The 27,922-nt window shown below is 50.6% G+C and overlaps 1 protein-coding gene across 3 annotated transcripts; it reads right to left on the bottom strand.

Annotated features, from left to right (window-relative positions):
• Positions 1–135: 135 nt before the first annotated feature.
• On the bottom strand, positions 136–26,905 carry FKBP5 (FKBP prolyl isomerase 5). Of its 3 annotated transcripts, none has more exons than XM_030473467.1 (12): positions 26,870–26,905; positions 19,771–19,864; positions 14,768–14,896; positions 13,511–13,655; positions 13,172–13,314; positions 12,233–12,347; positions 6,939–7,095; positions 5,943–6,033; positions 5,091–5,174; positions 4,033–4,218; positions 2,865–3,104; positions 136–1,285 (listed from the first exon to the last, which is right to left on the bottom strand). In XM_030473467.1, the coding sequence occupies exons 3-12, from the start codon at positions 14,870–14,872 to the stop codon at positions 1,184–1,186; spliced, it is 1,368 nt and encodes a 455-aa protein (XP_030329327.1). In that variant the 5' UTR covers positions 14,873–14,896; positions 19,771–19,864; positions 26,870–26,905; the 3' UTR covers positions 136–1,183. The 3 variants fall into 3 exon arrangements, with proteins under 3 accessions (XP_030329327.1, XP_030329326.1, XP_030329328.1); XM_030473466.1 differs by lacking the exon at positions 26,870–26,905 and adding an exon at positions 16,120–16,189 and having other exon boundaries at positions 19,771–19,861; XM_030473468.1 differs by lacking the exons at positions 14,768–14,896; positions 19,771–19,864; positions 26,870–26,905 and adding an exon at positions 14,030–14,191.
• Positions 26,906–27,922: the final 1,017 nt, after the last annotated feature.

Below are 27,922 nucleotides of genomic sequence, written 5' to 3'. Positions count from 1 at the left end.
CCCAAAGATGGTGCTGGTAAAAAGGGGCATCAGTAATTCCTTAACAAATCCCTTGCTGGAGCTAGGGCATCTCCAAGTCCTCCCTCCAGCAACCCCCTTCGCTGAGCAGGATCCAGAGAAAACACTTCTTTATTCTTTTCTTTTATTCAGTTGTTTATTTTTAAGCTCCAAAAGGGGCATTACAAAGAACAGACAGGAAAACTAAAGCTGTTCTGACAGTGTCCCTTTAGGATGGAGGGTGACTATGGCCACAGTGGCAGCAGCACCGGTGGAAAGACACGATGTGCCCCCCTCACCACAGCAGCAAGCTGTGAACCCCTGGTACCAGCTCAGATCCAACGATGTGTCAACCTGCTCTTTTTTTCCCCCCTGTATGGAGCCCAAATAAGCAATAAAATCATTTAAAGATGGCTGCTGAAGGATAGGGTGCCTGTGAGCAGTGCAGCTGGACAGGTTTTACTCTCCAAGGACATAGAAACTGGCTTCTTCAAAGGGTAAAATGCCCACCAAAACCCTTGTTAAGGCAAGGTACATCCTATCACCAAGTGGCTGCAGTGGAGGTGACGCAGGTCCTCACCCTCATCCCCGGCGCGACACTGCAACCCTTTCAGCCACACACAAGAAGCTACCAGGAGAGAAAACCCATTTCTGTGACCACTCCAGCAAGTACTCACGGGTGTCAAACCACGGGGTGCTGTGGGGAGCTGGGTGCCCCCCATGCCTATGCCAGCAGCGCTCCTCTCCCTGGCACCAGCAACGCAATCCTGTGCCAGATACAACCAGAGGCAGCACTGCAGTGTACAAGGAGCATCTCCCAATCATCGTCCCAATCCCAGGAGGACCCAGGATGCTGCGCCGACAGCCGACACGAAGCCAAAGGAGCCGGGACGAGCTGTCTATGGAAACCTCCCAAGAGGCAAGAGTTTCAATTTTTATTATTATTTTTGTCTTTCTCTCCGTTTCCAAGCTATTTGTTCCACGTGCGGTGGTCCCACGGCGTCCCGCCGCTCCCGCTCGGCCCAGGGCGGTGGGACAGGATTCGGATTTTCCTTTGCAAGGTGCTTTTTTGCTTCCACGATCACACAAACTGTAACAAGCTTTACAAGAAAACACTGGCGAGTCCTGAGGTCTGGCAGCAACCTTCTTCTATGGGCAGGAGGCTCTCCCTTCCCCTCCTCCTCCATCATACATGTCCTTCAGCATCTTCATCTTCAGCACCAGTTTTTGACCCCTTTTCACAAGCTGCTCTCTCTGCTTTTTCAACCCGGATTTTGCCAGCTGCTTCCTGCAAGACAGCAAATACAGCACACAGTTGGGAACAGGAGAAGGAGCAAGCAGTTACAGTGATGCTGGGGATGGGTGCAGGCAAGCCTGGTAGGGCAGGCAAATCATAGAATCAAAGAATCAACAAGGTTGAAAAAGACCTTTAAGATCATCAAGTCCAACCTTTACCCCAGCACTGCCAAGGCCACCACTAAACCAAAATTCCTATCCTGGGAATTCTTTCCCACGTGAGATCCCCCCTGCCTATAGACTACTGCAGTTCACACTGGAGGCTTCTGTTTTCTTGGCTCAGCAGCTGGCCAAGGTTACACCTCATCAGCTCAGCAAGCCTTTGGGGAAGGGATGGGATCCCCTGGGAATGATGTGACCCACCTCAGTCAGGCTGAGAGAGCTGGGCTGGGTCAGCCTGGAGAAGAGAAGGCTCCTTAAGGGGAGACCTTCGAGCAGCTCCAGGGCCTAAAGGGGCTACAAAAAACCTGGAGAGGGGCTTTGGACAAGGGCCTGTAGGGACAGGACAAGGGGGATGGCTTTAACCTGCCAGAGGGGAGATTGAGATGAGCTCTGAGGCAGAAGCTCTTCCCTGTGAGGGTGCTGAGGCGCTGGCACAGGGTGCCCAGAGAAGCTGTGGCTGCCCCATCCCTGGCAGTGTTCAAGGCCAGGTTGGACACAGGGGCTTGGAGCAACCTGCTCTAGTGGAAGGTGTCCCTGCCTGCAGCAGCGGATTGGAACTGGATGAGCTTTAAGGTCCCTTCCAACCCAAACCAGTCTGATTCTATGATGGGAGCAGGGCACTGACATGAAGCAAGCCTGGAGAGGGGAACAGGGCAGAGGGATAAGGAGATAAGGCAGCAGCATCAGAGTGGGGATATATGGGACTGAGCTGTAGGTAACAGCCCATACACCAGCTGTGGGGGCAGGAGAGGAGCACTAAGGCACGGCACAGCCCCATGCCTGCTCCAGCCATCACTCTCCCCGACGTGAGCTGGTTATCCCGGCACACTGCTCCCTGGTCACTTATTCCACAGCCTCAACCTCCAGGCACCAGTTCAGGAGAGATTAAACCATAAATGACCCACACAGATGGCTTGCAAAGCCATGTCCTCTCTTGTTACAGTACACCAGGTTTTGTTCAGAGGAATGTTGGATGTGAGCCTGTTATGAGACAGTGATCTCTCCATATGAGCACAGGAGCAGGCTACTGCCTTACCAGCTGCAGGAAATCCATACTATCATGTCTCAAAATACCCTTGGACTTGCCAGAGACAGAATGACATTTCATTTTACCGGTGACCAAGAGGTCATCAACACTTACTGGCTGGGAACAGCAAAATCAAGTACAAATGCCAACCCTGTTATCAGCCCTCGGGAGCTCGCACCACAAATACTTCTATTGATAACTGAGCATGTGATGGCAGCCTTTGCCTAAGAGAGACCCAGAAATAAACCACTTCTTCCCATTGCAGCAGGCTCTATCCCTCCGTCCTCAACCTGATCTGTAATTCAACTGGTTTTAACCCATCTCTTTGCATTACAAACCTGCTGAGCATCCTGCTAGATGGCCAAAAACAGGCAACACGCACCTTTGCATCTCTCTCTGCAAACTTTGTGAACATGTTGGCGTAGATCCTCCGGTCCCGCTCATTGTGTTCCTTTGTTTTCTTCTGGCACACGGAGATCTGGGATTTCGCTGCTTTGTTCTGTGGATTCACTTCCAGCACTTTTTGAAAGTCACATTTTGCCAGCTCAAACTCGTTCATCAATAACCTGGCTTCGCCCCTTCGGTACAAACCCTTCTCGTTGTCCTGGTCCAGTCCTAGTGCCTGCAAACACACAGGTCCCCATTAGCAAATTGGAGCCCCCCCAAAAGATCCCCTTAGGGTCATAACCTCATTAAATGTGCAGAAATTAGGACGAGGTCACTTCAAGTCTCCAGAGCACTTGCATCTTGCTCAAGAAGAACTGACTCATCTCCATCAGCAGCTGGCAGGTTGATAACATGGTTTACTTATTTCTCTTGGCTTAAAATCCCCCTGAGAGTAGCTGAGTTGATGGGAGACAAACCCACAGGCATGGTTAGCATTTACGCCTGATTTCTAATCAGGCATAAATGCTAAACATGAGCCCAGAGGAGCACAGGGAACTCAGAGGCGAGGGAATCGATGGATTGAATGTGCTTCTGTGTCCCTGCTTTAGCAATAACATTATTTTCCTTTACTAAAAGCCACACATGCATCTCGGAGATGATTTACCTTTTAGATTAAGGCAACTAGCCTTAATCCCATGTGCAAGATGCTCAAATCTAAGCCTTTTATAAAACAATTAATAGTTTCCTGACAAAGATGAGGTTGCAGCTCTTTAGAGGACTGGCAAAGCCCCATCCCACCCCTCAATGGAGATCAGCTGCAGCTCTAGCAGACTGTCCCTGCCGTACCCAGATCAGCACCAAAGGCCCATATCCAGCCCAGGCAGACCCAAACAGCATCTTAAGGCTGCCAGCCTATGCAGCATCCACTCCCGTGGATCTGGATTGTCCTAAACCCATGCCCAGGCGGATTTTGAACCCCAAAAGGCACTCTGGATGCACACAGCATCCAGACAGACCTCAAGGTGCAGAAGAAATGGTGCCACCATCGCACTGCCATTTGGAAATTGCTTCTTGTACAAAATGAAACTCAAAACCTCCCAAACTCCCAATGAAAACATGCACAAGGAGAGAATGCTCCAACCCTCTGTCTTGTGCACCTCTACCTTATCACAGCACTCCACAGCTTTGGCGTACTCTCGCAGCTTCAGGTAGCACATGGCCAGGTTGAGGAAGGCAGCCAGGAGGAAGGAGTTGGAGGCTTTCGACTCTTTTTCAGACAAGCCATACTCCATCTCCAGCCAGGACACGATCTTCCCATACTGAATCACTGCCTGCAGGTATTTGCCTTCCTGGGATGGATCAAAGAAAAAGAGGCTAGAGGAACCCGTGCCGACAACACTCGGTCTGCTCCCGAAACATCCTGCAAACAGGTTAAGAGTTCAATGGAGGGTGTCCAACAAATAAATGAAGGAAGGAGGATGCCAAATACCTACAAACCCACTGGGGCTTGGCTGGAGCTGCTGATGTGCAGCCCCTGTGAATCACAGAATCAACCAGGTTGGAAAAGACCTTTAAGCTCATCAAGCCCAACTGTTCCCCAGCACTGCCAAGGCCACCACTAACCCATGGCACTGAGGGCCTCGGCTACACGGTGTGTGAACAGGGACGGTGACTCCAGCACTGCCCTGGGCAGCCTGTTCCAATGCCTGACCACCCTCTGGGGAAGGAATTGTTCCTCATCTCCATCTAAACCTCCCCTGGTGCAGCTTGAGGCCGTTTCCTCTTGTCCCATCCCTTGTTCCCCAGAGAAGACACTACAAGGATGCTGGAGAGGGACTCTTCATCAGGGACTGTAGTGATAGGACAAGGGGCAATGGGTTCAAAGAGGGGAGATTTGGTATTAGGCAGAAGTTCTTCCCTGTGAGGGTGCTGAGGCGCTGGCACAGGGTGCCCAGAGAAGCTGTGGCTGCCCCATCCCTGGCAGTGTTCAAGGCCAGGTTGGACACAGGGGCTTGGAGCAACCTGCTCTAGTGGAAGGTGTCCCTGCCTGTGGCAGGGGGTTGGAACTGGATGATCTTAAGGTTCTTTCTAACCCAAACCAGTCTGTGGTTTTATGATCCTATGACACAGCCTCTCCAACACTGCTACTAAGTCATGTATCTGATGGTCAACACAAATTTACATCTACCTCCCTTGCTCCACAATCCCCAAGCTTACAAACCTTGAAGTACATCGTGCCTTTCTCCTTGACGACAGCAGCCTGCTCCAGCTTCTCTTTTGTGTCCATCTCCCACGACTCTTTGGCCTGCAAAGGAACACTTGGAGCAATCCCAGTGGCAGCCCACCGCATCTGGCAGGACCACATGGCTTTCCAGGATTGATTGTAACAAGCAGGGCTCCTCAGGGCAGTATTAGAGGGTAGATCCAGCAGCTTTGGGGATGAGGATATACCCAGAGCATGCATAGGGGTGAAGACTTGAAGACTTTTAGAACAGTGGAATGCCCACCAGGTTTGGGACTTCTCACTGAGCCAAAGTGGTTTGACCACCTGAACCCTACAGGAGGAAAACCCCTGACACTCCAAAAAGGCAGGAGGAGGGTGGAGAGAAACACCCCACAGCAGAGAGATGTGGCAGGTCTTGCTCCTGCTCCGACCGGAGTGATGGGTGAGGAAGAGAGCCAGCCAGGGATGTGGGACAGCAGCACCTGCCCCATCTCATGGGCATCTCCTGCTTCCCGTCCCCAGTCTCCCAATGGGCACAGTAGCTGGAGACACATACATGTATCTGTGCAGCCCAGGGCAGGGGAAAGAAAGGGAAAAATAGCAAAAAAGAAGAAAAATAAATGAAAGGAGAAAACAAAACATAAGAAAGTACAAAAGGAACAAGGCGAGGAACAAATAAGAGAACCAGCCTTGGAGCCCAGCCAGGCTAAGAAAACAAACCAACAGAAAAGAACAAATCAAGAACACAGAGATCCCTGGTGACGTCTCCCCTGCAGCAGGGGTTGGGCTGCAGCCACGCCAGGGACAAAGGGTGGGTGTTACGAAGGGAACCTGGGCTCCTGCCCTCACCTTCTCGAAGCTTTTCAGCGTGACCTCGTAGACCAGCTCCGCGTTCGCCTGGATGCCGTATTTCGGCTTCCCTGCCTCGCCAAAGCCGTACCTGACCGGGCAGAAGGAGCTGTCAGAGGAGGGCAGAATCTTCCTTTCTGCAGCGTTTGGCCATGAACTCAGACCAGGTTGCCAATTCCCATTTCACACACAACTCCATGTCTGCGGCTTTCTAGTATTTTGGGGCCAAGGTGATGTTCAGCCCCAGGCTTGTTCAGCCTGGAGAAGAGAAGGCTCCTGGCTGACTTTAGAGCAGCTCCCAGTGCCTAAAGGGGCTACAAAAAGCCTGGAGAGGGGCTTTGGACAAGGGCCTGTAGGGACAGGACAAGGGGAATGGCTTTAACCTGCCAGAGGGGAGATTGAGATGAGCTCTGAGGCAGAAGCTCTTCCCTGTGAGGGTGCTGAGGCGCTGGCATAGGGTGCCCAGAGAAGCTGTGTCTGCCCCATCCCTGGCAGCATTCAATGCCAGGTTGGACACAGGGGCTTGGAGCAACCTGCTCTAGTGGAAGGTGTCCCTGCCCTGGCAGGGGGTTGGAACTGGATGAGCTTCAAGGTTGCTTCCAACCCAAACCAGTCTGGGATTCTGAGATCTTGATTCTATGTTATTTTCCACAAGGATATCTGACAACACTCAATGCATTATACAATGGGAATCATCCTTTCCAGCTGCATCAAATCCATCTTTTTACACAGGTTTCCATCCAGTGAAGACACACCCCATGCGATTTCCAGGGAGACATTTTCCTTTCAGCCACAGGACTTTGATAAAACCCTTTTACCTGATTTTTTGAAGCATCTCAAGATTCCTGTCTACACGTCACTGGTCACTCTTGCCATCCCTGCTGGCACTGCTAACCCAAGGCTCTCCTGAAGGGTCATGTTTTCCATGAGTGCTAAACCAACTTTGGATGCTGGAAGCTTAAAACTAGAAGGTGTCCCTGCAGGCATGCTCCTTACCGTGGCGCAAGGTAGAGGATGCAGTGCTCTCCCCTCTGCATCTTCTCCAGGGCTTTGTCAATGCCAATGGGGATGTCATGGTCCTCCCCTTCGCCCACAATAAACTTCACGTCTTTGCAGTCGAACCTGGTGCCGCCACAGAATCCCTCCAGATGAACTACGAGGGGAAGAGGGGACAGGGAAGGACTGCACCTGGAGCCACCCAAACAAAGACAAGGTGGGCTCCAGACAAAACACCTTGTAGAGGAGGATATAAAACAGATCTCCTGAAATCAGGCAAAGCCTCCAGCTCTGGAAGTGGGGAAGACACAGGGCTGGGGGTAGCCAAAGAGCCCCTGGTGAGCAGAAAGGGATGGGGAGGGCTTGGAAACACTGCTGACGAGCAAGGCAGGCCTATCTCGTCTACCCAAGGACCAGACAACAGATAAACATCATGACTAATATGTTCCCCTCGTACTCAACTGCACGAGTCAAGTCTTACTGGAACTGGATATTGCTCCTGGCATGCAGCCACACAGTTTATCATGGTGATTACAGATCTCCTATACAGTGCTATACAGCCTTGCCTTCCACCTCGAGAACAAGGCTGTGTTCTCCTGCCTCCGAGAACTCAAAGTACAAGATAAACTTTCCTTTTCTCTTTTTTTTTCCCCTTTTAATCTCCAACCAATAACAGCCCCAGATGCTGGCAGAAGCGCAGCCGGAGCGGACACCGGGTACCTGGCACATTCACCACCTGGTATTGCTGGCTGGCTTTCTGCAGCAAGATTATTCTTTATTTATTCCATTCCGAAGACGTTCCAAGCTTTGGGGACAGTTTTATGTTCTCTGCACTCTGCTTGCAGGGTACAAGGCACAACACGTGCAGGCAAATGTAAAGTAAAAGCAGTTTCATAAGGAACTCTAATGTACCGTTAGGAAAAAAAAGCCAAAACAAACAAAAAAGGCTTGTTAGGAGGAAAATTCACAGTGGGCATTCATGTGGTTAAAACCGTGCTTAAAGGCTCTGCAGCATGGAAGGACATGAGCTTTACCTTTGCTCGCAACAGAGCAGAGGGAGCAGGATGTGACCCGAGGATGTGCACTGAGCCCCTCACCCTGGTGTCAGGGCGGCAGGAGGCAAGTGCAAGGACAAGCCAAAGCAGACACTGTGCCAGACACAGTCAAGAGGGTCCATACAGGCGAGCTGCAGCCTGGGATGAAGGAAACCCACCCATCCCTGCCCCACAGACACTTCCCTGCCCCAGGACCTATGGAAAATCACCAGAATGAGACTCACTGACTAAGCGAGTCCGCAGCAGAGCCCCATCCCTAGGGCAGGTCCAGCTACACCGTCATACCACCACCCAAGGATGCTCTCCCCACCACAGGGACAGGACACCAAGCTCTGCCTTGTCACCCTGCTCCTGCCACCAAAGCCACACCGGGACCTGAGTGTGCAGCAGAGCACAGGATGTTCACAAGCTCAGCAGCACCCTGGAACACATCCTGCACCCATCACTGGCATGCAGTGGCCACGTGCGTGCTCACCCGGCTTGGGATGAGGACAAAAGGCAAATTCAGCTCCTCCAGGGCTGACCTCTGCTTTTGCACTACCCAAAACCAAGCTGGCTGTTGTCTTAGGCATAAGAAAGTGGAAAATTCAGCCTAAAATATAGGTAACCCACAGCACCATGCAGGTTCCCAGCAAGTATGGATCCATAATCCCCAAACCCCAAAGCAGCAGCACTACAGCTCTCCCCTTTTCCCTGTCCCCAGCGGGATGCAGCAGCAACAGGAAGGTCCCTCTTTAGAACAGGATGCACAGGAGGATGCTGCAATCCTTCCCTTCAAGGATAGTTTTGCTCTATTTTAATTGCACACCGGGTGAAGTGGGGGGGGGAATCTCCACTTGGGTTTCCAGGAGCAGGTCAGCTGGTTGCAGTTGCTCTTGGATTACAGGGGGGGGGGAAGCCTCCGAAGGAACATCACTCCGGTTGCAGCTCTGACTTATTGTTCTCTCGGTGCCTGCAGCGATTTTGTTTTTGAAGAGCTGAGAACAGAGTGTACCGAGTACGGCTGGCACACGAACTTGATGTGCTGACAGCAATTTGTACTCAGATTAAAAACGGAGAAGGAGGAGGGATGGGGGGGGGGGAAAGGTTGTAACAAAAGCTGGAATGCCAGATTTCAACTGCAGCTCAGGTTTTAAGGACCAGAACTGTGAATTTAGGATCTGTATAACTTAAAACCTAAATAAAAGCTTTCAAAACTCCAGCCTAGAGATGCTTGTTCCTGGAAATGTAGTTTCTTCCAGCCTAATTACAGCTGGGATGCACCTCCCAAATACATGGCTCAGAGAAACCATCGCTGCTCCCATGGGTCACAGCCATGCCCCAGCATGGGCTGTGTGCTGTCCCTATGGCTGCTGTGCCATCCCAGCACAGTGCCCGCCATGAACAGTGCTGCACTTCTTGGTTTTGGGTTTAATTTAAAAAAAGCGTATTTCATACAATCCTAGAATCAACCAGGTTGGAAAAGACCTTCAAGACCATTAAGTCCAACCATTCCCCAGCACTGCCAAGGCCACCACTAACCCATGGCACTGAGGCCTTGGCTACACGGGGTGTGAACACTTGCAGGGACGGTGACTCCAGCACTGCCCTGGGCAGCCTGTTCCAATGCCTGAGCACCCTTTGGGGAAGGAATTGTTCCTCAGCTCCACCTAAACCTGCCCTGGTGCAGCTTGAGGCCGTTTCCTCTTGTCCCATCCCTTGTTCCTTGGGAGCAGAGACCAGCCCCCTCCTGGCTCCATCCTCCTGTCAGGCAGTTGCAGAGAGCGAGAAGGTCCCCCCTGAGCCTTCTCTTCTTCAGACTAAACCTCCCCAGGTCCCTCAGCCGTTCCTCATCACACTTGTGCTCCAGGCCCTGCACCAGCTCCAGTGCTCTTCTCTGGCCCCGCTCCAGCACCTCAATGTCTCTTCTTGTAGTGAGGGGTCCAGAACTGAACACAGGATTCAAGGTGTAAATTTGCACCCAAACTACTCACTGCAGGGCAGCCTGGTGTGGCTCCTCCTTGTTCTCTCTCACAGTGATGTATTTAAGGGTCTCCAGCCCCTGGATGGAGAGGGATGTATAGGACTAAATGAATTAAGGGCCATGAAAGCTGTGAACGGAGGCAGTGGGATGATGCCGGCAGGATCAGCGCAGCATTCCCTATCTCTGCCCTCTCCACAGGCAGGACATCCATCACCATGATCCTGACCACATGCGTGCTCCTGCTTGCAGTGTTTGCTCTGATGGATGCATTCATTTGCAATAGGTAAAGCAGGCATAATAGGCTGCGCGGTATCATGCATATGAGGAGCCTCATTTTTGGCTCCTTACGTCCTTCAGAGAGATGATTTCTGGCTGGTTCTCCCCCCCTTCCTGCTTCAGTCCCTTCCTGAGCCATTAAAGCATCATCATGTTCCAGAAACCCTCGAGCTGCAAAGGGAACAACCACAGAGGAACCAGGGCTCTCCCCATCCTCCGCACTGGGCACAGCGCTGCCTGTGAAGTGCTCAGACATCATCAAAATAAAGAGGAATGCTGGATCCGTGATGATTGCCATTATATTTAGTCTTTTAGTTTAATCTTTGGGGGAGTGGAGCCAGCTTGAAGCTCGGCTCGCAGCTGGTCCCCAGCTAGAATGCTCACTGCAGGAGAGGCAGACAGTGGAATCTGAGTCAAAAACTCATTTTTCCTTAAGAGAAAGCCTCGTTAGAAGAACCAGTCATCTAAGGCAGGGAGCTTTATGAGCTGTCACAGCTCAGATCCAATTTCTCCTTCGCGAAAGGGAGTTAATCTTTGTGTACGGGAGCTCTGAAAGAGAGAAAGGAAATGCTCCCGTACAGAGCGAGCTCTCAGTCTGTGGCTGAGTGGTTCTTGGGAAGGAAAAAGAATAGAATCAACTAGGTTGGAAAAGACCTTTAAGATCATCTACTCCACGATAAATGAGCCTGGCTTCCCCTGTCCAGACCCGAGTAATGTTTGCTCCAGAAACAGAATCAGAACAGGGAGAGCCCAACGGGACCAAGCTCCTCATTCACCTGTATCAGCTGAGACCACCCTGGCCGCAGCAAACCCTGTGTATTAATTTCACAGAATCATAGAATGGTTTGGGTTGGAAAGGACCTTAAGATCATCTAGTTCCAACCCCGCTGCCATGGGCAGGGACACCTCACTCTAGATGATGTCACCCAAGGCTCTGTCCAACCTGGCCTTGAACACTGCCAGAGATGGAGCATTTACCACTTCTCTGGGCAACCTGTGCCAGTGCCTCACCACCCTCACAGTAAAGAACTTCTTCCTTAGATCTAACCTGAACTTCTCCTATTTAAGATTAAACCCATTACCCCTTCTCCTATCACTACAGTCCCTGATGAAGAGCCCCTCCCTACCCTCTTCAGCACCCCTCTGGCTGCAGGGGAAGAAAAGGCTCCATTCTGCAAAAGGTGCAATAAAACCCACCAGAACTACCACGAAGGTTGAAACAAGTTCTTCCCTGTGAGGGTGCTGAGGTGCTGGCACAGGGTGCCCAGAGAAGCTGTGGCTGCCCCATCCCTGGCAGTGTTCAAGGCCAGGGTGGACACAGGGGCTTGGAGCAACCTGCTCTAGTGGAAGGTGCCCCTGCCCGTGGCAGGAGGTTGGAATTGGATGAGCTTTAAGGTCCTTTCCAACCCAAATGAGACTGTGATTCTAACAATGAGGCCAGAGAAGCTGCTGAGCACCAGTGTCAGTGACCAAAAGGGATGTCATTAAGGGAGGATGTCCTGGCTACTGATGCTTTCCAGGCAAGGCACAGCTGGGGGTTTTGGCATCCCAGAGCGGCTTGGGCACTACAATGGATGCAAAAGGGTCAAGGGAGATGCCAGAGCCCTGAAACCCCATGTGAGAGTTTGCTTCCTTTATCCTCACTCTGGCTGAGCAGCTCCAGGGCTCGCAGCAATGTTTGCCAATGCAACTGAGAGAACAGAGCACAGGTTACAACTGCGGTGGTCCCTCCAACATCTCTGGCTGCTCACATGGCCAATCCACCCTTCCAGACAGCATCTCTGGCAGAGCCAAGGAAAGCTCAAGGAGCATCCCCAGAAAGGCAGTGAACCACTGCTCTCCAGCCCCTACCATCTCATCCAGCCTCCAGATGGATGTCACAGCATTCCACCATGGTGCACAACCACCTACAACCTACATACTGCCAGCAGCTCCTTGCCAGGGGGTGGAAGGATGAGCCTGCCCCGCAGCACCCCCCCTCCAGAGCAACCAGCACTCACTTTCCACTGTAGCACCTTCATTAGGGTTGGAGTAACCTTCTCCCTTCCTCTTGATCCTCCGGATTATCCCTCCATCCTCAAACAAGTCCTCACCTTTGAAGTCAAGCAGCTCGACCTAAAAAATAAAACAATAAAGAAAAGGTGCGCAAAGCTCAGGGTGAGGGGAAGGAGAAGAGAAAACACAACAGAGAAGCCACAGAGCAGCAGTTCATCCCCTGGCTGGAGAGCCAAGTCAACTAATTCTCCATTCAGCTGCCGAGCAGAAGTTGCCCATAAAAGCAAGCTCCAAGCCACAGCATAATACACCCAATTTATTAGAAATTGGGACACATCCAGTACCTGAAGCACAACACAAAGTAACAGTAAAAATAAGTTTATTAAGCCTGTAAGGGTACAACACAGTCACTGCTGCAGGATGCTGCAAAAGCTGCCCGGGACCAGCGTGGGCAGGAGTTTCGCCTTCATTCTGTGACAGGACCAGCTCCAACCCATGGCTTTGTCCCCACTTGACTTGGAAGGACTCAGCTTTAAAAGTGGACAGACCCATTCCTCCCATCGCCTGGTCCTGACGATCCCTACCCTGCGCCAAAACCTTGGCTCTCCAACCGCCCCATGGCATGAATGGGTTTTTAGCACCCGGAGGCATTTCCCAGCCACTTTCTCCTTCCCATGTACATGTTTAAAGCAGGAATCTGCCCACCCTCGCCCCGGCACTGGGGCTCTCCCCAGCCGGAGTTTCAGTCCCAGCCTCCCAGCTCAGACACACATTTCTGAGAAAACCCTGGCAGCGGTTCCTGGAGCAGAGGGACACGTTTCAGGAATCCAAGCTGGGGTTTTTTTGTTGGTTTTGGGTGGGTTTTTCTTCCTTTCTGAGCTGGCTGGCAAGGCAGGAAGGGAGCAAGGGACTCATCCACGCGCCGGCTCACCGGCATTACTTGCCTCAAAGAAGAGGGTGGCGTTGGAGGGGATTTTGGGGGCGCTACCAGCAGAGCCATACGCGTACTCGGGTTTGCACAGCAAGTAGCAGATCTCTCCCTTCTTCATGGTAGCCACCCCGATGTCCCATGCCTTGATTACCTGACCTAGGAGAGAGGCAGATGTAAGGCAGGAGGGAACAACCAGCAGCCCAGGTAATATCCAGCCTGCGTGCTACGAGGATGGCACCCCAAGAAAAAGCACCCTCTTTTAAGAAGTCACTTAATGCAGGGCTGACACAGACCATCTATCAAGCAACAGGGTCCCACCACCCCCAGGGTCATCCCATCTTCCCCAGCTCACCCTTGCCCAGGCTGAAGACAAAGGGCTCGTTCCGATCGCGGCTGGAGTCGAATTTTTTACCATTGGCCAGTTTGCCTTTGTAGTGGACATAAACCTTGTCCCCAATCATGGGGGACTCATCTTCACTCCCAGGTCGTTTAATGATCTGAGAGAGAGAAACCACCTGTGAGAAAGGAAGGCTGTGGGACAGCTAAGGATGCATATGGAGAGATAGATAGATATTCGATATAGACATAGATACATAGATATTAGATAGAAACATATATTGATATAGATATCAATATTAGCTAGAGATATTAGCTATAGATATAGGTATTAGATATTACATAGATTTAGATATATAGATACTAGATATAAGATATATAGGCATACGTGCATTTTCATATATACACACACACATGCACTTTTATACATAAACCACATGCATGCATATATATAAATATATACACACACGTACACATACATATAAATATATGCATGCATATACATAAAAATCTATATACACACATGCATATACACCTCGGTGCTGCTCTAAACCAAGGAAGGCTTGAGGGGGAGCCATTCAATTTGTCCTTCCATCAGCCCCTAAAAATAAACCCCACGGGACAGGGCTGGGAGCTGAGACCTGCCCGTTCTCTGCGGCGCTGCCTGGATAAACACAGTGCTTCGAAACCCGACGCGAAGGCGACCGCACTCGCTTTCTGTCCGTACACATCTTACTCGCAGGGGTGTGTCATTTCACTACTCGCTTCTTGTCAACACTTCTTTTGAATGCTACAAGCCTGGAACATGCAGTTCTCGAGCTGAGGATGGAGCAGGGGAGGATGCTATTCTTAGAGGAAAGGTCCTATTCAACTGGAGAAGAACAAGCGCTGGGGAGCAGAACTATCCAGAAACGGCCCTGAATATGAAAAAGGGGTTGTGGAGCAGACTGCATGACCTCAGTAATGTGCTCTTTCTAATGTCTGTTGAGTCACACACAAAAATGCCTTGTGGATTTACAGCTAATAATCTGATTAGGAACACAATAGCAGTGAAATTGATTGAGCAGCCTGAACCCATCAGTCTCAAATACCACTCCATCCTTCTTTATTACAAGTGATGCTCATCTCCTTTGCCCTTCAAAGAGAAGAAACCAATCCTGCAGCCCTTGAAGTACTACATGACCCCAAGGGCTGGAGATGCAGCCCACCAATGGGACTGTGCAACTCAGAATGAAGAAAGAGAGGCAGGACCCTCCTGGCAGCCCCCCCTCACCTTCAGGACCCCTCGGTCTCGAGCTGGTGTGATGTCCTCCCCACGCTCAGCGAGAGCCGCCGCCTGCACCTCCCCTTCGCTCTTGGTGGCCTCATCAGTGGTCATGGTCTCCTTGCATAAGCCCTGGACCTGGGGAGACACGACACGCACCCTGTCAGCCTGTCAGGACCACAGGAGGTGGTGTAAGAGGAAAGGGTTAAATAAGCTGCTCGCTCTGCTGCTGTGGGGCCAGGGCAGGAAGCTTTGAGCACATATCAAGCATACAGAGCGGAAAATCCCTTCCCAGGGGCCACCCAGGCTCTGCTGAACCATAGGGCACAGGAAACCCCAATGTGCAGTGCCCAGGGACAGGGACAGCCCCTCAGCTTTGTCTGGCCACAGCAGTGGGGATGCTCACAGCAGTCCCCAGACTTCACCTTCAGCCTGGTGGCCACCACTGAATCATAGAATAGTTTGGGTTCAAAGGGACCTTCAAAGCTCATCTAGTCCAACCCCCCTGCAATCAGCAGGGACATCTTCAACTAGATCAGGTTGCCCACCAAGCTTCACCCATCCCCTTCTGGCTCATAGAGGTGAGCACCCCTTGGGTATAGGTGCTAGAAATACATGCACCAGGTTAGCATTTGCCTTTTGAGGGTTTTTTATACAGTTGAAGATGATTTCCCACAAGGAATCACCTTTTTGTCAGAGACACTGTAATTCAGAAAGCAGCACATTAACCCCAGGCAAACTTTGCTTTCTCTTGCCCACCAAAAACACCCCAAAAAGACAGAGCAAGCTCCAAGTCTCAGGCGAGCAAAGCATCCTCCTGCATTGAAAGACCTGAACACGCAGCAAGCATCTTCTCCAAAAACTAAACCCAAACACCAGAAGAATCCCAAATATTTGGGTGGATAAAGAGAAAATTCACAGCAAGACTCAAAGAAATTGGTTTTTTTCTGCTGGAGCTCCACACTCCCAACGTCATCACCAAGGTGCCAGAAAAGCCTTTTCGTCAAACATTCTTTATCCAACAATGCCTGGTGAAAAGAGAATTGCCTATGGTTTAAAAACCATATTTCCTGATGATTTCCTTCAGACCATCAGGCTATTTTGGTAGCTGCACTGCTGTGTGACACGTAATCAAGGAAACATGTGACGGAGAATGAAAAGCGATGGGGTTTTTAAGACATAAACCAGAACTATTAAAGTCACTCTAATTGCGAAACTTTCCCACAGTCTTTGGTGTGGAAGCTGATGTTAACCAGCAGGAGAAATCACTTATTCGGAGGATTCAAAGAGAGCAAAGAAAGGATGTTTTCAGCTCCAAGGGCAGATAAGTCGTGCTGCAAGAAGAATTGAGCTCCTCGCACCCGGGTGGAAAGGGAAGAGCTGGAACCCGCCACCCCGCCAGCACAGGAAGCCATCGAGACACAAAGAGTCCTGCAATGGAAGAAGCAAGCAGAAAAATAAGGGAACTACTTGCTGCAGTGCTCAATTATCACAGGCTTTGGGGTAATATTGAATAAGATTTTGTGTCTGCTCCCTTTCCTAAATAATAAACCTAAATAAAAACACTAAAAAAAGCAACGCTGGTGTTGAGACTTATCATCTCCGGATGATGACACACTGGAAAAGACACCATGGGTTACTTTGGAAGCAATGTTTTATGAGGGAGGCCCTGGCACAGGGTGCCCAGAGCAGCTGTGGCTGCCCCATCCCTGGCAGTGCTCAAGGCCAGCTTGGACACAGGGGCTTGGAGCAACCTGCTCTAGTGGAAGGTGTCCCTGATAACTGCGGTGGTGTTGGGTTAGATATGCTTTAAAGGTCCCTTCCAAACCAAACCATTCTATGATTTGGGTGCTGAGATGGTCTCCAAACAACGTACCACCACCATGGCCATCTGCCTGGGGATGAGTAAGGAGTGGTGGTGCCCATCACTGGCACTGTGGCTCAGGGCTTCCCAACACAGATCCTGTGCAGCACCAGGGACACAAACTGCATCCATCACCCCTTTATTACGGTATTAAGGACCAGGAGGAGCCCAAAAGGAGAGTAGCTTGTGTAAGAAATTCCACCTCCTAAGAAAGAACCTCCCAAGGTCCACCAAGCAGCCACCGCTGGGATGCAGAAGACAGATGAGGAGGTGCTGGCTCTGGTTTGCCGGTTGCTAAATCCCACCAAGAGACATCTAAAAATATACCATACGCATCCTTCTCATTATTTTTCTACGTAAGCAATTAGTGGAGTCATCCAGGGAAGCTGGCCAAGGCGGGCGGGAGGGGACACGCTCTGCGTCAGAAGCAGTGGGAGGGATGGAGCCCACAAGACCGGCTATTAAGATGAGGTCCACATTATGAAAGAGCCCAAAACTTCTCCATCCAGTGAGAACGGCTCCAACTAGGTTAAAGAAAACACCACGCTGCTCCCGCTTATCTCCGGTTTGGAGTGACAGAAGGAGACTGGCTGGAGTCCAAAATCCCAATTAATGCAAAACAAACAGTTGTGTGTGGGGGGGAAATATCTGCTACTCCCTGAATTTAACTCCTGGGGAGCTGGGGACTGTTGGCGAGAGCCCTGAAAGCTTGCTGGAGGTATGAGAGCATGCATCTTCCCGTTACAGGAGCATATGTGCCCCAGATATAGGAAGGGGATTAATTCATTACCCCATGCAAAAGCCTCTGGGTATTTCTGACACGAGAGGCAGATCCTGCTCTCCTGTTGCTGTTAGCCACAAGCTTAATGTTGTAAGACTGTCAATGAAGCCAGGTTAAACCCTCTGATCACCCACACTGCTTTGTGTCCCTGGGGTGTAAATATGGAGGAGAGAGGGTGGTGAAGAGTTAAACCCCCTCAGGCTGGGGCATCCTCTTCATCCCAGAGGTGCAGCAATTCTGCAATGCATCAGAGCACCAATTAAAGGACACCAAGAGGGAAGGGATTTCCATGCAGAGAGAATAAAAGCAATAGGGAAGAGAGTTAAAAAATCCAGAGCACAGCCCAGGAAAAAACTGTTTTGGGGCAGCTTTGCACAACTTGATTCCTTCCATTCTGAAACAAAGTCCCTTGCAGGAGCCTGTAAACCCCCAAATACCCCTGCTTGAGCTCCATGCCCGGTGCTGGGGTCTGGTCTGTACCTCCAGTCACCACTCAGGACCCAAAGCCACCAACTCCATCCTCCCCAGGCCCCACAAAAGGACAAATTTATTCCTCACTGCTGAAGGAAAGGGTTTGGAGGTTTCACTTGTTTGCTTTTAATCAGTCCCCACTCTACTGGATGATCTGAAAATTCAGTGTAATAATCTGTAACTTAAGAGCTATAATAAACAAACTTTAAAAGCCAGAGGTTTCGACATCTGGACACAGTCTGCATCTATCTCAGCATTAATTAATATAAAATATATTAAAGAGCTTCTAGCTGAGCAAACAAGGAGGCTTGCGAGTTCAGAAGCCTCCTGTAAGCGCACGACATGTGCTTCACTTGGACCAGCACATCCTGACCCACGGCACCAGCACACACCTGTTCTCAGCCCTGCTAAAGGAATATAAACTCATAGAATCATGGAATGGTTTGGGTTGGAGGAACCTTAAAGCTCATCCAGTCCCAACCCCCTGCCACAGGCAGGGACACCTTCCACTAGAGCAGGTTGCTCCAAGCCCCTGTGTCCAACCTGGCCTTGAACACTGCCCGGGATGGGGCAGCCACAGCTTCTCTGGGCACCCTGGGCCAGCGCCTCAGCACCCTCACAGGGAAGAGCTTCTGCCTCAGAGCTCATCTCAGTCTCCCCTCTGGCAGGTTAAAGCCATTCCCCTTGTCCTGTCCCTGCAGGCCCTTGTCCAAAGCCCCTCTCCAGGTTTCTTGTAGCCCCCTTAGGCCCTGGAGCTGCTCTAAGGTCTCCCCTTACGGAGCCTTCTCTTCTCCAGGCTGCCCCAGCCCAGCTCTCTCAGCCTGGCTCCAGAGCAGAGCTGCTCCAGCCCTCGCAGCATCTTCTCATCAACTCCTTTAATTGCTCAAAAGCAACAGGGCTGCATCCTTCCTTCCTTGCAAATCTGCTGGTTTCCCAAACACTGTCCTATGCACTGGCACCAGCAGTTGCAAATATTATCGTTCCCTCCTCCAGATTAAGAGCAGCATCACCACGACTGATGCTCATGAGCAGTCGATGCCCATATACAATCAAGCTGCCTGCAATGGGCCAGGCTGCCCAGGCCGAGCATCCTCCTGCACACCCCAATATACAAGCAGCATTGTGGCTTTGTCCCTCATTTTAGAACTGCCACAAACAGACATTAATTCAGCTGCTGCATCAAATAAGTAAACATTTTTTGTCTACTTTTTTTAAAGCAGGTAAAACAAAGGGCTTTTGTTGGTGTCTTTTTAAGCTGGGCAATGGCTGGTGCCTTCCCCACCTTTGTTATCCTCCAATGGCGTGTGCTTTTCAGGCTGGCAGCGATGCCAGGTCACTGCATGGGCACTTGCAGAAACGCAATGGGCACACTGATTCTATGGTTCTACCATGTTGGAAAAGACCTTTAAAATCAAGTCCAACCTTTACCCCAGCACTGCCAAATCCATCAATAAACCATGTCACTAAGGGCCCCACCTACCTCAAAGCCCTTTCCTCTTTGCATGTGCCTTTCCAACGATGGAACCATGGCTCCAGGAGGATGCACACTGTACAACACCAGCACACACTGCATAAAAATCCACACCATAAACCCAAGCCATTTGCAGTTCCCTCTCCACATAAATGTCGCTATCTCCCAGGCTGGAGAAATAGGAGAAAATTCCTATTTTCAGAGCAGAGAATGGGATGCAGATGTCCGACCCCAGGCTGAGGACAGACAGGTATCACACATGCTAGGGTTTCACCAAGCACACGATCCTGAGCCACGTTTCCTAGAAATCAGCATACCGGGAACTTGCCAGCTCCAAATGGAAACTTTTTGTCGCAGATGCCTCCTGGAGGCTCATGGGAGGGGAAAGGAAGAGAAAGGCTGGCATGGGTTTTGAGGGGTCTCACCTTGCCACCATGCAACCGCTGGAGAAGGTGTCGAAGTCCAGAAAGGGTCTGGAGGTGCCCTCTCAGAGACAGGGTGAGGATTTCACACCAATACCTGGTAAAGAAGAGAGGAAAAAGTTAAAAATGAGATAGTAACATAAAAAAAACACACATGCACTTTATCCTCAAACAGGGTTTAAGATGAAGGGAGAACAGAGACAGCTGTTTTAAGTCACAGACCCAGCTCCACTATGGTCAGAAAGGGATGATAAGACCACGGACAAAAGCTCCCATGGCAGCTCCTCTGCTCCCTGCAGCCACGGGACAATGTTTTGACTTGCTGTTTCCATAAACCAGCATTTAGCATCTTACCATCAGCTTAAAAAAAGGAGGAATAAAAAAAGGAAAAAAAGAAAAGGCTATATTCTGTCCAACTTTTTTATTGACCGTTGCTGAAAGTCAGGATGAAAATTAACAGGATGGAAAAATAAGAGCAGGGGTTTGGTTTTTTTAGACCTACTTAGCACAAAGCACTTCCACGGCACCACAACAGCCCTAAAAGCTTTGGATTGCAACACAGGAGGGAGTTTCTTTAACATGCAAAAGGTCAGGCTAAAACCAGCAAATCTAAATGCACCAGCGGAGGGAAACATGGGACCCCCAAATCCTGGTGAGCATCACTCCAAATGCCATGAGCACTGCCCCAAATCCCAGCCCTCGAGCTACGCAAGAGCTTGGTGACAAGCCTCGATCCCAGCACAGCCACTGACAGATAATAAAGACCAGCCCAATCAGCACAGTAGTTGGGCTCTCTGCACTGTCCCACTGTGGTTTTGCTTCCCCTTAATCACAAAAACTAGTTTTTCTAATAAAATCAGAGAATCGTGGAATCAACCAGGTTGGAAAACACCTTTAAGCTCATCCAGTCCAACCATTCCCCAGCACTGCCAAGGCCACCACTAACCCATGGCACTGAGGCCTCGGCTACACGGTGCGTGAACACTTGCAGGGACGGTGACTCCAGCACTGCCCTGGGCAGCCTGTTCCAATGCCTGAGCACCCTCTGGGGAAGGAATTGTTCCTCATCTCCATCTAAACCTGCCCTGGTGCAGCTTGAGGCCGTTTCCTCTTGTCTTGTCACTTGTTCCTTGGGAGAAGAGACCCTACTTCCTGAGTGAACAGTCCCCGTGCTGCAGGAAAGGGAAGCCCAGAGCAATGATTTTCCCAGGACAAGGGTGTTTTAAGGCTCCTGGAACACCAGCTCGAGGAGCAGAGACCCAGGAAGATGGCATTTGAGTTGGGAATAAATTAAAATTGGGATTCCTAAGAAAACACGACCTTCTTAAACCTGAGCAAAGCAGCACCACATAACCCTCAGCTCCATCCTGACACAGAAGGATGCACCCAGACATTGAGTGCCACTTCTCCCACTCATACATGACAGCTTCAATTCAAGATTAATTATGTTTTTGACTTCCTGCCCCTCCTTTAACATAAATAGGGAAGCCATCAAATCTAAACTATCTCTAGCTGAGCGAGACTCGCACAGATTGATTTACATCCTAGCATGCACATTGTGCAAGCAGCTAACATCCCATCAGGCCCATCATGGCAACTCTGATTCAAACAAAAAGCCAAAACACAAACAGAGCTGCTTTCATGGCCCAAAACCCTGATGAACCTCCATCCTGCCCAGGGCAAACCATGACCCACCAGGGACCAAAGTGAGTCTCCTTTATCCACAGTTGCTGCTCCAGGGATAACTCCTCCTGCCCATGGAGATCCTGGTACCCCCTAAGCATCCCTTGAGCATCGCAGTGCCACCTGCCCTGTGGGACACCCTGGGGAGAGACGTGGTCACCCATCACCTCCCAAGGACCAGAAGCTATTGGTGCTGTAACAGAAGAGAGGCGGCAAGGGAAGGATTTTAAGCAATTAAGAGAACACCAAAAGGAAGAAAGGAAACTACTGCATGAGGCTAATTTAAAGACAACAGCATGCGTTCCCATCACACCTGCCTAGCTAATCGTTTTGACTAGCTAATACTTTTAAGGTTCTGAAGTGGTTTTAGTTAAGATCCAAGTCATAACTAATTTTTTTTTTCCTTTTTAAATACGTTGAAGAAGAGGCTGCCCTCAAGTTTCAGCTGCAGTGAGAGGAACAAGTGAGCAGGACAGCTGCTGCTTCCTGCCAGGATAAATATTCCAACAGAAAGATGGGTTCAGCCCGTCTGCATCCCCCAGGAGCCACGGCAACATGCAAAAGACTTTCAGCAAGATGTTGCCCCCCAACCACAGTTTACAATATAAACCCATTAAACATAATCTCGTTATTATCAAAGCACCAGTTCCTTCCAGGTTGATTCAAATAAGATGTTGCAGGGATAAAGCTCCTTTCGACTCTCTTGCAAGCACCCCATCAGCAGCCCGAGGTCCATCCCCTCAGCATGGGTGCCCAGAAACACAACACCCTCTAATGTAAAATGGGCAAAAAACCCCAAGCAATATATTTTTCCTTCTCTTTTATTCCAAAACACAAACATATACTGGGAAAAGCAAAAGCCATAAACATTTCTGGGTTGTTGCTCTTTCAAGGGGAGACGGTACCAGGGACGGGATGCGGTCAAGGGTTTTACACACTGATGCTCTTCTGCTCCTACCCCTGAGGATTTCAGCTGCTCCCAGCACAAAAATCACAACAAGCCTCTGCCACAAGTGGCACATCCCAAAAATACTGGAAAAAACAGGAACGCCAGAGCCAGCAGCAAAGCCTCTGCTCTGCATCAGCAGGGAGAGGCACCAGCATGCACCCATCCCACTCTTGGAGGGGCTAACGTAGCCTCGGATGATGGTAAAACATAAAAAATAAGTTAAAAACCAGTGATAAGAAGTGTAGAAAGGGCTGTTCCAGCCCTGCCTGAGCTTCGCGGGAGATGGCTGGCAGAGGGGCCCAGCGCAGCATCGGAACAAGCTCAGAGGCCATTATTCACAGACACAGAACAGCAGGGAACTCAATTTCCCAACGCTTTCCGAAATTAGGATTATGTAACTGGAGAGGGGAAAAAATACAATAATATAGCCAAGCAGGTTACATAAACCACCCCTAAAAAGTGAGAAAGTACTTAACATCCCGCTACCCACTCCCTGGCAACCTCAGACTGGGGTTTCTGCCATCGAAAATGAGCAGGCTCTTTTCATCGTGTCTTCTCCCCTGGTCAAAACAAGCAGGGAGAACAGACCCAGCCAGGCTTTTCGGGACACTGGAAAGAAATATTCCACCTCTGGCTATAAAACATGAAGTTCCCTTCCCTGGACAGCACAGTCTGCTAAAGCTGACCCCTCCACGGAGCATCCTCCTGGCAGCAGCTACACCAACATGGAGCAAATCCCATTTTAAAAGACAGCTTGGGGGAACTAAAATAAATACCAAACGGGAATAAACAAGGAACACCTTGTTTGCCAATTCTGTTCTAATCTAGCCTTTTTTTTTTCCAGAATAAATCTGGCAATTAAACTTGGATTTATTTAATCTTTTTTAATTTCTAAAAGCATCTCACTGCTTGCAACAGATTCCAAACAACTTTCCACCCGGTCACTCTCACCCACAGCAGTGGGAATGTGTGTTTTATCCTTATTTTATCACTTATCCCCATGCACAAGCACTTGGCAACATCCTGAGATCCCAGGGGAGGGATCCCCAACTCGGCATCTGTCATTGCCAGAAATAACCCGGCACCCGAGACCTTTTTTATGAAGCTATGTGTGCACCAGGGCTGTATAAATGCCAAATTTTATCGGGCAAACGGCAATTCCCGGCATGTTGTGAAACACCAGCCTGTTCCCGTGCCAAATCAGGATTTCTTGGAGAGGAGAAGGAAATGCCACAAACAGTCAAACTGACACCAGGGGACCGGGACTGCCATCACTGGGGGACACTGCGAGGTACCAGAGGGTCGGGATGATGCTGAGGATGCTGTGGCTTTGGGGACGATGTTGCACACCCACCAGGTCACCCTCACTCCCACCAGCCCAGTGGAAACATGCATGTGAACATGACTGCATGCACATACACACATGTGAACCGCTGAAGGATAGGCAGGGAGCCACAGTGGGGGTCACACACCAGAGATGAGGCTATTTGTGAGGCGGTGCCTCCTAGAACTCCTTATATTGAATTAAGTGATTAAATTGAACATAAATAGTGATAAGACAAGGGGGAATGGGTTAAAACTCCAACAGGGGAGATTAGAGTTAGATCTAAGGCAGAAGCTCTTCCCTGTGAGGGTGCTGAGGCGCTGGCACAGGGTGCCCAGAGAAGCTGTGGCTGCCCCATCCCTGGCAGTGTTCAAGGCCAGGTTGGACACAGTGGCTTGGAGCAACCTGCTCTAGTGGAAGGTGTCCCTGCCCTAGAACTGGATGAGCTTTAAGGTCCCTTCCAGCTCAAGCCATTCTATGATTCTATGATAAAAGTATTCTGATTTCAAGTACTCTTGGATTTAACGAGGCTAATTTCCTAAGAGTGATGCTACCATTTATGAAGATGAGGCAGAAAAGGAGTTAATCTCAGTCCCTCCTCAACCCACCTCTTCGCTTCTGACAGTTTTACTCCGATTTTTCTCATTTTCCAATACACTCACTTGCAAAATCAGAAATCCTGATTTCGATCACAGTTACCGATTACAGAAAAAGCCCATCGGGGCCATGACGAACAAGTTACAAGAACAACTCGTACATTAGAACACTCATGGCCATTTCCTTACACCCACAGACATACAGCATCATTAAACTAAACAAATATAAAACCCCCCAACTTTCCTAAGAAACTTATTATTTCTCATGCATGCATGAGATCGGCACGAGCTCCAGAGCTCCCTCAAGGGGCTGTAACAACTTTATATATGAGAGAATGAATATAAAATAAAATATTAAACAGTACAGAAGTAGAAATAACTGAGAACAAATTGTTCTTCAAATACTTTAAGAATATTCCCCCCCCGACTCTGAGCCAGCCCAGGGAGCTGTGGCCGGACAGAGCAGGGTCTCAGTGCTGAGCATCTCAACCTTTACAGCTAATCTGCAAGCTGGCAATTAAAACACACCTAATTACACAGCAGTGATGCTCCTGAAGGATGCAGCTAGGTTTTTTACTTGGGAATTGTCCTTATTTTCTGGCTCATCCTAGTGGAAAAATGTTCTAAAAGCGCTGGGAAAGGAGCTCAACATAATTCAGACCTGTGCTGGGCAAATACAACCTTGGGAAGCTACGATTATTTTATTTTATTGTTTAAAAAAAGAAGAAAAGTAAGTGCACAAGCTGTCAGCCCAGCAGCCACCTCTGCTCCGGGCAAGACAAGCAGCCGTACTGGGCCAGCCTTCCCCCCTAAACCCCTCCAGCACCAGCCCCACTCCATCCTCCAAGCCCAAAACCATAAGAGAGGCCACATCCCGTCACCTTCCAGCAGGCTGCAGCAGAAGCGGTAACTCTGCACCAGAAATATGTTGGTTTAGGGTTTTTTTTTTTCTCACACATTCACACGTTTTCTACAGAACAAGTCCCAAACCCGCCCAAAACTCCCCAGACATCTGATGCTCTCCAGCAGCACCCCATCATTGTAGGCACCCAGCTCCATCGCACCCTCACCTTCATCCTCCTGCGTTGCATGTGTTACTGTTATCACACATCACACAGCAGGGCCAAGGACCAGCATCCTACCAGAGACCATAGCATTCCCAGTGAGGGACCCCAGCACCCCACCTTTGGGCTGCAAAACTCTCAGCCCCCCGGGAATTTATTGCTGCTTGGGAACAGCAGGTTGGAGATAAAACTTGAGCGTATCCAAATCGCAGCATCACCGCCTGACCCAAACCTACCCCACCTCCAGGAAAACAGCCCATAAAAGCCACATACAGGCTCTGCCCAATGGATTTAATGATTTTCTTCCCCTCCAGCCCTTCTTAGGGCAAGGAGGGAGGGAGGTGGGAGAGAGGCAGGAGGGCTGTAGCTTCCCCATGTTTTAAAGAAAAGAACAATCTGCTTTCAACTTTTCTTTTTTAACTTGTAATCCCAACTGGATTTGATGCCTCAGTGATGTCCCAAATCCACCTCAACAGTTTAATAACTCGCTATGAGACACACTTTTTAAACTCCACCTCCAAACCCCCACAGTATCAGCTCCCAGCCACTTTTTTTCCAATCACTTTCCAAGCTTTTCCCCACCAGCAGCAGCACAATCCCAGTGAGGACAGGAACACGGCTGCAGCATTGGAGCTGGGGACACACCGAGGACAGATTTATCCCCCAGGAGCTCTTAACAGCTCACCACATAAAATACTTTTTCCTGCTAAGTGCAGGCTCACTTGAATGTGCATTTTAAAAACAAAAGTTTTAAAAGAGATTTTGTACCCAGAGAGGAGGAAAAAATAGAAGATGCTTAAAAAATAGTCACATTTACCTTGTGCAATCACTTATTCCTGCTGCCAATGAAACTATGTATTTGTGCAATACGCCCTGTAGGGTATTTTTGGTAGGTGGCATTAGAGGAAGTATAGGAGCTGAACACCAGAGCCTCGTTTGGTGAGGGGAAAGAGGGGAAAAGAGAAATCCCCTCCCTCGAGCACCATCCCGCTGGCTTAAACGGTGGGACACCGACCTCTCCCCGCTGCGACCGCATCCTGCCACTGCTATCCCCATCCAGAGCATCCCAGAGCACCCTAGGGCATCACCCCAGAGCATCACCCCAGTGTCCCTCAGCACTGCTCGGGCACCTCTGGTTTAACTCCCTTCCCATCCCCTGCACTGGAGAGGAGGGATGTCTAGGGCGTGAGGACCCCCAGCCCATCCTCACCCCACAGCAACAGCTCAGAGCTTCATTCCCTTCCCACACAACTCCCCAGCTCCACGCAGGACCCCAACGCCGCACACACACAGCCCCAGGCAGGGTCCCGCAGCCGCGCATCAGCCCGCCGGTGCTTCTCCATCCCCAGACAGAACCATCCCATCCCCAGACAGGCTTCCCACAGGAACCGCGCAGCCCCACGCGGGGCACCGCAGCCCCGAGTCTCCCACGAGCCGCGCCCAGACCCACCGAGCGACCCACGGACCGGCGGGCGCAGGGACCCACCTGCTGCCGCTGCCGCCGCCGCCCGGCTCCGAGTGGCCCAGCCCGCCCGCACCGGCCGAGTCTCCCCAGCCGCCGCGCCCCGCCCACCAGCCCGCTCCTCATTGGCAGCTCCTCCTGCCAATCTTGTGGACGGCCCCCGCTGCACCTTCTCATTGGCTCGCGTCGCCGTGGTATGCAAATCAGAACTTTCTGCCCTCCCCTGGCGGGCCCCAGCGCCCCGCCCACCCCGGGCACCCGCCGGGAGCAGCGGCAGAGCCGGGCAGGAGCCGCGGGGCCCGGCTCCGTGCGGTGCGCTGCGGCGGGGTTCCCGGTGATGTGCAACGCTCCTGGGGAGTCCCCGGGCCCCTGCACTGCCCCGGGAGGTGTCAGCTCCATGCAGTGCTCCAAGGTTCCCGGAGCCCTAAGCAGTGTCCCGGGGGGGACGGGTTCGTTCAACCCCCCTCAAGGGCACCCCCAAGCCCTGAGCTGTGCCGCTGGTGGGGGGGTATGTTCATTCAACCCCCTTCAAGGGCACCCGCAGCGCTGAGAACCAAGCAGGTCCATGCAATGCCGGTGGGGAGAGGGGGTGCCCCATCCCCGTGTAACCTCCTCGGGGCTTGTTATGGGGGAATAATCGCCGTAGAAAGCAGATACCGGTCCCGCCCGTCCTGCCCGTGTTTGGAGGACACGCCGGGTGCTGGGACACGCCAGAATGTTCCCGTTCAGTATGAAGGAGAGAAGATTTTTGTTAAGAGCTGCCTCAAAATACCCCCCCCTCCCCCCCCGAGATTAGAACTAACGTTCGGTTAGCAATTAAACATCGGGCACTTGCTGTCATTTACTGGGAATAGAGCTCAAATTAAAGCCCACTTTAGGAAATAAAGAGGTCTATTTCCACCACGTTTCATTTTTTTCCCCTCTCTAAAATAACCCAGGGTGAATCCTGTAATCGGGTTTTAAACATTTCCCGCCCGACAGCTTTACCACATTTACCAAAGAAATATTGGGGGTTTCCAACATCAGAAATTTCGTGCAGGCCCCTCAGATAACACCCAAGCCCCGAAAAACCCGACA

This window comes from Strigops habroptila, chromosome 18 (genome assembly GCF_004027225.2).
Source record: "Strigops habroptila isolate Jane chromosome 18, bStrHab1.2.pri, whole genome shotgun sequence".
Taxonomy (NCBI): domain Eukaryota; kingdom Metazoa; phylum Chordata; class Aves; order Psittaciformes; family Psittacidae; genus Strigops; species Strigops habroptila.
Note: the sequence above shows the minus strand (reverse complement) of the source record. Positions and strands in the feature narration are given on the sequence as shown.